Consider the following 8969-nt stretch of genomic DNA (forward strand, 5'->3'; position numbering starts at 1 on the left):
GTTTTAGAATACCAATTTGGAAAATGCATGTAAATATATAAAGGCGATAAAAGCAGAAGGTATCCTGGTTATAATGTCATTTAGAGTTAGAAAAATTAAGCAGTGTTTTTGTGGCCTGGTATTTACAAAGCAGTTGAGGAGTATTGTAAACCTTGCCCTGAGTATCAAATTATTGCACCCAACCACATTTGTGAAGTTTGCTGATACCCTAGCTGCCAGTTAGCACTAGCACAAAGTTGACCTTGACTATGCCATATCTAAAAAAAATCCTTCTCAGAAACACATCCTCTAAAGCAGTGGTCATCAACCCTGTCCTCAGGGCCCTCTAACAGGCCAGGTTTGCAAGATAACGGAAATACATCACAGGTGATATAATTTGTTAAGCAGTGAATGCAGTATTATAGTCTGCATCTCCCCAAGGTAATACATAAAACCTGGCCTGTAAGTGAGCCCTGAGGACCACTGCTCTAAAGTTATAGCAACAAAGCCATTGAAACCCATGTAATGCCGCATACACACGGTCGGAATATCCGACAAGAAAAGTCCAATGTGAGCTTTTGGTCGGAAATTCCGTCCGTGTGTAGGCTCCATCTGACTTTTCCTGTCGGAATTTCCGCCAACAAAAATTTGAGAGAATTTTGAATTTTGAATTTTGAGAATTTCCAATCGGAAATTCCGATCGTCTGTAGCAATTCCGACGCGCAAAATTACGACACATGCTCGGAAACAATTTAACGCATGCTCAGAAGCATTGAACTTCATTTTTTCGGCTCGTTGTAGTGTGGTACATCACCACATTCTTGACGGTCGAAAGTTCAGAGAACTTTTGTGTGACCGTGTGTATGCAAGCCAAGCTTGAGCGGTATTCGATCAAAAATCCGATCGTGTGTACTCGCCATTACAGCTGTACTGGTATCCCTCAATAACACCCTTTCACGTCAAAGGTAACCAAAGAGTTGTGTAGGTTGTTGAAAGTGACTCCCCTATACACCTAAAATGTACCACACCCAAAAAGATAGATTGGAAGAATGGTTAAATATACCCCAGAAATATATGCTAAACAAGTGGTTGATAAGGATGGAAACGAATGTGACTTCCTGTTACCATAAGGAAAAAAATAAGCCATAAGTATTACAACCAACACTAACTTGGAGAACATACCTTATCCCAAATAAGCATTAAAAAAGCTAGCAAGAATAAATTTACAAAATACAAAATAATTTGTTTAAAAAGGGTAACAAGGACATTGTTTTGCTTGTGAAATAAATACACATTTACAGATGTACATCAAGTGAATTTGACTCAAGATCTCGCAATGCCTTTTTATGGGAAATTCCACTTCTTCAAGAGGAATATATCAAAGAATATTTATTAATATATCATGTCATATGTTGATGGTTTCAATCAAAACATGTAAGCCTTGTGTCTGCACTCCCAATGGGTAATTAAAATGTAGCTGTTACTTCAGAGCTGAATAATGTATGCATTGCCTTATAATGGAATTTGTCTAATGTTAGCCCCTCATAGTCCCCTTTACTGCTTTGAATACCTCACTACATTTAGAGGATTTATTTTATTTCCACTAAAATTGACTAGCTATTGAAATTGAGCACAGCCCACTGTTGCTCTATCAAATTACCATAGTTCGAAACTGTTTTATTACAGGCAAAGAAATACCATGTTAAACTGAAATGACACATCTTGCTATGATCTGCATATGTGCACAGCATACTCATGCATGACACAGTTACCGCTCAGTGTGCTCTCTTCCAAATTCTATGTCCAGTCTCCATTTGCTGCTCTGCCATCTTCCCTTCAGCATGTTCCATGTCCGGTGATTATTCTTCTTCAGATATTTGCCAGCCATTAATGGCAAATTTCCTGTGATTTATTGTTACCGTGAACCAACTAAATTTTCAGCATGCCAAGAACAAGATGAGTGTGGGGCACCGCATGTGGCAACCAAATGGTTAACTACATACGGTCATTGTGAGATATACTGTGTTTCCCCGAAAATAAGCCCGGGTCTTATATTAATTTTGACAACAAAAGACACAGTAGGGTTTATTTTCGGGGTAGGTCTTATGATGCCATGTGCTGTGTGTCTCCCTACCTGCCTGTCACGAATCCCCTATGTAAAAGTGCTTGTAGAATGTTGGAATCACACAATGAAAAACTGCTGCATGCTAAGATGTAGTGCCACATACCTTCTTATATCGCCTGTGACACGCTGGAGGTCTGTAGAGGAAGGGGGGCCCGAGATCCCCAGCTTATCACTTGCTTTGCCTGCCAGAGCTCTGCACGGGGAGGGGGGCCGAGATCCCCCGCTGACATCTCGGAGAGGGGGAGATCAGCTGAGTGCAGTTCGCCACTTCCTTAGCCTGCCGAACCTCTCCTCCCTGCTCCAAGCACTGTGGGGGGGGGTGAAATCCCCCGCTGACAGCGGGGAGGAGAGGAGGAAAGAAGCAGGAGATCAGCTGATCGCAGAGCGGCTGTATTCTGAAGGTACTTGGCACAATTGACACACACAGTCTACACTATACACTACTGCAACGGAGTAGTGTATACACTATACACACAAGCACTCTACACTAGGGCTTATTTTCGGGATACGGCTTATATTTCAGCCCTTCCCAAAAATCGGGGTTGGTCTTATTTTCGGGGTAGGTCTTACTTTCGGAGAAACACGGTAGCTGTGTATATATGTGAACATCATATATTAACTGTACACCAGAGATCTTAATGTTGTCCTTGTATGTATTGGATACATTTTCCTTCATCCTTTTATGTACAATAATTTTTTGATACTTTTGAAGTTTATTAATAAATGGATTTATAAAAAAAAAAAAAATTCTTTATGAGTTTACAATTTTTTTAGCTGCATATAAGCTCTTGGGAGCCTCCTTTCCAACCTTTTTCTAAAGCCTCGTACACACGACCAAGAAACTCGACAGAATCTATCAAGAAACTTGGTGGGAGAACTTTTTTGCAGAGGAAACCGGTCGTACGCATTTCATCGAGGAAACTGTTGAGGAACTCGACGAGGAAAAAAGAGAACAAGTTCCTTGATGGGAGTCTCAATTTCCTCATTGTGTTCCTCATCGGGCTGGTTTTCGACAAGAAACTTGAGCGTGTGTATGCTAAGAAACCCTTGCATGCTCAGAATAAAGTATGAGACGGGAGTAAAAGTAGCATTTGTCATGGAGATAACACATTTTTCACGCTGTGACAGACTGAAAAGTGCAAATCGTCTCCGACCAAACTTTTACTTAACACGCAGTAACAAGAGATTAGCAAAAGCAGCCCCAAGGGTTGTGCCAGTGGAATCAAACTTCCCCTGCCATTGTATGTGTTGTACTTCACCGCGTTTGAGAACGAGGAGATTTTGTCTTGAGTGTGTACGCAAAGCAAGCCTGTCAAGTTCCTCGACAAGCCTAACAAGAAACTCGTTGAGGAAAACGATGTGTCTCGCCCGACGAGTTCCTCGGTCGTGTGTATGAGGCCTTATAGTACTGGGCTAGCAGCAAACAGCTTGGATAATAGAATTTGGGTACCCCATTTTTGCTAGTGTGGGGCACATTTTATTGCTTTTTCTCTTGCCAAAAGTTCTAGCGCCTAGTAATTTCTCACAATAGAGAATATATAGTAATTTGTCCTGATACATGTATGCTGTATGCTGCATGCTATTAAGTATAATCAAAAATCTGAACTCCAGACTGATAAAACAGATTGATTTCATTCTACCTCTTGTATCTGAACTTTATACTAAGGCTGGGTATACACCCATCAAAAGTTGTCGGGTTCAGCAGAAACTGTCCGACTTTTGGTCTGTGTGTACTGCTGTCTGTTCAACAGAAGCTGGTCTAACTACATGCCTCTGTCAAATGGTCTTGCTGGAAAACAAGCATTTGTTCATTACTTGGGGGGTTGGGGTCCCCGCTGTCATTATACAAACACACAGTGGGTGAGATTCCTGCATCAATTCAACTTTAGGGATCTCAACTGTGTGTTTCCAGCCTAACTTAATGTATGGGACAACTAAAAATAACATCTACCCGGTATATCAGTTACGGTCTTATGATCCTCTACCTGGATTAGTACATCCCCTTTTGCATCAGAATAGTACATGGTTCACACTTGATGGTTTTAGTCAGTATTATCCTCTGTATATTCCCACACTTGCCCCTCGGAGAGGTCCCAATCTTGGCACCAATTTTCTTTGGTGGATCCTCTGACACACAGAATTGTTGGTCTTTGTATCCTCCTGCAGCAACCAGTGAATTGGTATTGGTATTAGAAATTTCCAGCTTGGGATATCATGAGTGTCTTTCACAACAGGAGGGAGTCTTATGCCACGTACACACAATCATTTTTCGGCATGAAAAAAACGTTGTTTTTCAAAAACGTCATTTAAAATGATCGTGTGTGGGCTACACATCATTTTTCAGGTTCTGAAAAACGACAAAAAAAAATTCGAACATGCTGCATTTTTTAATGTCGTTTTAAACGATGTCGTTTTTCGGGTTGTAAAAAATGATCGTGTGTGGGCTAAAACTAAGTAAAAAAACTGCGCATGATCAGAAGCAAGTTATGAGACGGGAGCGCTCGATCTGGTAAAACTACTGTTGGAGTAAGCAAATTCATCATGCTGTAACAGACAGAAAAGCGCGAATCGTCTTTTACTAACACGGAATCAGCTAAAGCAGCCCAAAGGCGAATGGAACTTCCCCTTTATAGTGCCGTCGTACGTGTTTTATGTCACCGCGCTTTGCTAGATAATTTTTTAAAAACGATGGTGTGTAGGCAACTTCGTTTTAATGATGAAGCTGGAAAAACTTTGTTTTTTGGACATGCTGAAAAACTTTTTTTTTCATGCTGAAAAATGATCGTGTGTACGCGGCATAATATTTCCACTAATTCAGTTCTGTTCAGGACATGCTTTTATGTGGAATTACTACTGTATGTACAGTATGTGTACATGTTTTATTTTTTGTAGCAATAAATGTATATCATTTTAACATATTATCTAGACCTTGTGGGCAAGTCAATTTCCAATATTCTATTTAATGTTACAGTTTGGTTCAACGTCCCTAAAGGATTGGCTCTGGTGGTAAACAACATTTAAAGTTTGGCTGTCTATCAAAGATGCATTAGTACAATTTAATGAAGTAAATAAAAAAGTAAAAAAAACATGGGTTTTATTAGCGGAGAGTGCATAGGCAACCGCCATCCTTCGAGTGACGCTGACACTCTCAGAATCTTATTCTCATCCCCCCATCTGCTTCTGATTAATATAATACATTGAAGATGTCATTAGAGGGCAAGGTGTAAGAACAGGAATGTGCTCCTAGGAATACACCAACATAGTGGAATCAACTGACAAAGTGAACCCGGACAGCAGAATACATGTGTGGTCATCTAGACAGAAAAAAGCAGCAGCAGCAGAAAGTTGCCTGAATCTAGGCTCCCCTTAAACAAACAGGGTAGTTAGTGAAGATAGTTTTATAAGAAGATCCAGTAAGATAATTTAAAGATATTTCCCTATGTGTTTCATTACTTTTAAAAGCCATTTAGGCCTTTGGGGTCAGCTATCAGCTCCTCTGGGTGAGCCCAAAAGCACAAAGCATAGGCGTGCGCACAGGGTGTGCCAGGTGTGCATGGGCACATCCTCATCATACCATGCGGTTCCAGTTCCCCCTGCTTCCTGTCTCCCCCCTGCAGTGCTGCCAGCTTCCCTCCTCTCCTCTCAGGGATGGGGAAGGGGCTGGTAAATATTTAATTAACTGTCTTTCCTTTTCTATGTATTTGACACCAGGGAGGTAACATTCACTGGATACATACACACACAACACCATATTTGTAATCATCCCCACACATGTGGAATGTGCTGTGGCAATCAGGTATGCTATGTGGATGTTTTCTTGGCTGGGGTGGGGTTCCTTGCCTCAGTTCCGGAACAGGCAACCATTTGGGGTCCCATCTTCCTCCATGCTAGCCGACCTTTTACTTCTATACCCAACTCCTGATGAATGGCATATAGCCATGAAACGCGTCAAGTTTCCATGGGGTGCTCAGTCAAGTCTGGCTCATTACCTATTCACTGGCCCATATAAATCTTTTATACATTCAAAATTCATTGAGTAGTATGTAACCATTAATGTGTATGTGTATCTATCTTACAGCAGCTCTTTTGCATATGGTGTACCAATGCCTGCTAATGGGATATCTTAGTATTACATTTTATCAATATTTACTATCTCTTATGTGCTGCCAAGCTGACATATATGTATCCATTATGTTTATGCCATGTGTGCATGTGTATGTATATATATTAAAATACTTTTTTACCTGTTTTATACTATTGTTACAAATAAATGTTTACTAACCACTCTACCTCCACAAGCCAATTGCCTCATTTAAAGTCCCACATTCCTTTCTTACGTACTTGAACCCAGGATGGAGGTACATTTATTGTGCCTCATTTAAAGTCCCAAACTCCCTCTCTCGATTCCTTTTCTGAATGAACACAGTGAGTTATCTGCACTGATCTCTACTGTCTTCATTCTTAAAGCAGTTGTATACCTGCACAAACCCTCCCCCCCCCCAAAAAAAACTGTATGGCAAGGGTATAATGAGCTAGCATGCACTGCACACTAGCTCATTATGAAAGACTTACCTTCGATTGAGGCGTCAGCATCGGATCCTAGTCATCGCCGAGGGAGCTGACTTTTTCCCCTTGTCGCGTCTTCCAGCTTCGTCGCTGTGAGTGGCCGGAGCCGCGAGGATGTCACTCCAGCTCATGAACGCAGGATTCTTCTTTCTGACAAGGTCTGGCAGCATCCGCCGGACCTTCAGCCCGGATCTTCAAAGTGCATGCACCGCTGACGTCAGTGGCTACATGCATTAGTCCCTTGATATTTCACCAAAGCCCCATAACAGCCCTGCTGACACCAATCTTTGCTCTACTGACACTGTCCACTGCTCTGCTGCTATACACGCATGTGTGTTTGTGCTCTGGGGGTGCACACTCTAATGCAATAGGCTGCGCACACCAATGGCACCAAGCATTCCTTCACTTAACAGTCACTCCAGTCTAGATAACTTGTTCTGTATAGAGTCACTCCAGTCTAGATAACTTGTTCTGTATAGAGTCACTCCAGTCTAGATAATTTGTTCTTTATAAGTCAGTAGAGAAAAAAACTATAGGTAGAATAACCATGTTTTAAAGATCCATCCCTCTTCACATAATCACACATATGTACATATTTCAAGAAAGAATCTGTACATTCATGAATCTGACAGTCCTGGAATTCATACATTTATTCACAGGTGATCAGCTCCAAAAAACACTGTACCATATGTATGTAGTTTATTTAGTCTGTGAAATATTACAATTCAAGAACTATGACCAGCCATAAATGATATCATTTTCTATACATTACAGACATATGCACACAAACATTCAGGAACATCAAAAAATATGATTCAATAGTTCTGTCAATTTACCCCTATATTCAAATCCCTTCTGCCATTTTACATGGTTCCCCAATAAATCAGACTGGATCCTTGTTATGGATACCACCATATAGGTACATATATCGTTAAGGAAAAAAATCTGGTAATCGCCTTATTTTTTACATCCCCCGTGACACTGTCAGAGATTCATACACATTGAAGACTAATTTACCTAAAATCTAGTGCATATGATATGCTAGTTAGAAAAGTTAAAACTTTGCAATGGATCATTTAATGAGCATCAGCAAACTAAATTTGACTTTTATTCAACCCAATGAATATTTTAGATGATAACATTTAATAATCTCTCTTTAATAAATCTTCCATTCATCACAATCATTTGTCCAAATAATAAAAGTAACATAACTAATGTTAACGGTGTTTTATAAAATGACTTTTATAATCTGTTTTATAAAATGCCTTGCCAAAATGTTGATAGTAATCCAAAAGATCGCTGTCTTTTTCAGTTTCCATAAGTAGAAAATATTTTCTAATTTCTTCACAAAGATTCTTTGAATTAAACTTCTCTTTACTACAAAGAGTCTTTGACACGCACTTTACCAGTATGTTAGGTTTATAAAAGATTACTCATTTGCACAACATGTTTTAATTAAACTGTGCCTTTTGTTTCTTGAGACTTGGTAATACAAAGCCTCCAGTACTGTTTACAATCAAATGTGGTACTACTTTGACAAGCACTTAAAGCTGTTATTTTCAGAAAGCATCTGTATCTGAACAACCTAGCTACAAGAAAGGGATATCCTCAGAAAGCCAGTATAGTAAACACAAGTATGTATTGTGACAAGTATTGGCACAGTGCAAAGAGAGATGGTAAATCTACACCTCAAAACATCTGATTCAAAGAAATTTCTTCTAATATTCAAGATGTTGTATCTTTTTTACTCTTTTGAATTATCCAAGTTATAAAGAAATCATATTTTACCTGTCATCATTTTGCAATGCCTGATCCCCAAGAATTAAATCCCGAAATCTGTATCTGGGAGGTAGTGCAGGGACCTCACTGTCTAAATCCACCATCCTGCTTCTTCATAGAGTATAGCACAAGAGTGAATGTCCCTGGAGTCTGCTGTAAGCTGGCACACTGCAGGTTTCAGGGAGCATAGATGATCACTTAGCAGCATTACATTATAGAGAGACACAGTGATCAGAATTGTAAGCTCTACACACATACAACATTCAGACTCATCCTCAGTGTGCAGAACAGAAACGCCTCTGCTCCTCACATTTGTCACTCAAGAAGCTCACAGTAAGATGTGAAATGGACCACATATAGAACACTCCCTGTAGCATCTTATTCAGAACTATTATAATAGCATCCTATGTTCAAAGCAAGAAAAGAAAAAAGAGCAGAATCAAAATGCTTAGCCTGCCTTTATGTCAGTTGCTTGTCTGTGATTTAAAAAAAAAAGTATTTTTAGTCTGGGGTTTGTACC

The 8969-nt window shown here is 39.9% G+C and overlaps 1 protein-coding gene across 1 annotated transcript in view; it reads right to left on the reverse strand.

The window, feature by feature from the left end:
- KCNT2 (potassium sodium-activated channel subfamily T member 2) overlaps positions 1-8768 on the reverse strand; it is a 1265156-nt gene extending 1256388 nt beyond the window's left edge. The window contains exon 1 of the mRNA XM_040359820.1: positions 8459-8768. Coding sequence (XP_040215754.1) covers positions 8459-8553 — 95 coding nt within the window. The 5' untranslated portion in view covers positions 8554-8768. The remainder of the gene's footprint in view (positions 1-8458) is intronic.
- Positions 8769-8969: the final 201 nt, after the last annotated feature.

Source organism: Rana temporaria, chromosome 7 (assembly GCF_905171775.1).
Source record: "Rana temporaria chromosome 7, aRanTem1.1, whole genome shotgun sequence".
Taxonomy (NCBI): Eukaryota; Metazoa; Chordata; class Amphibia; order Anura; family Ranidae; genus Rana; species Rana temporaria.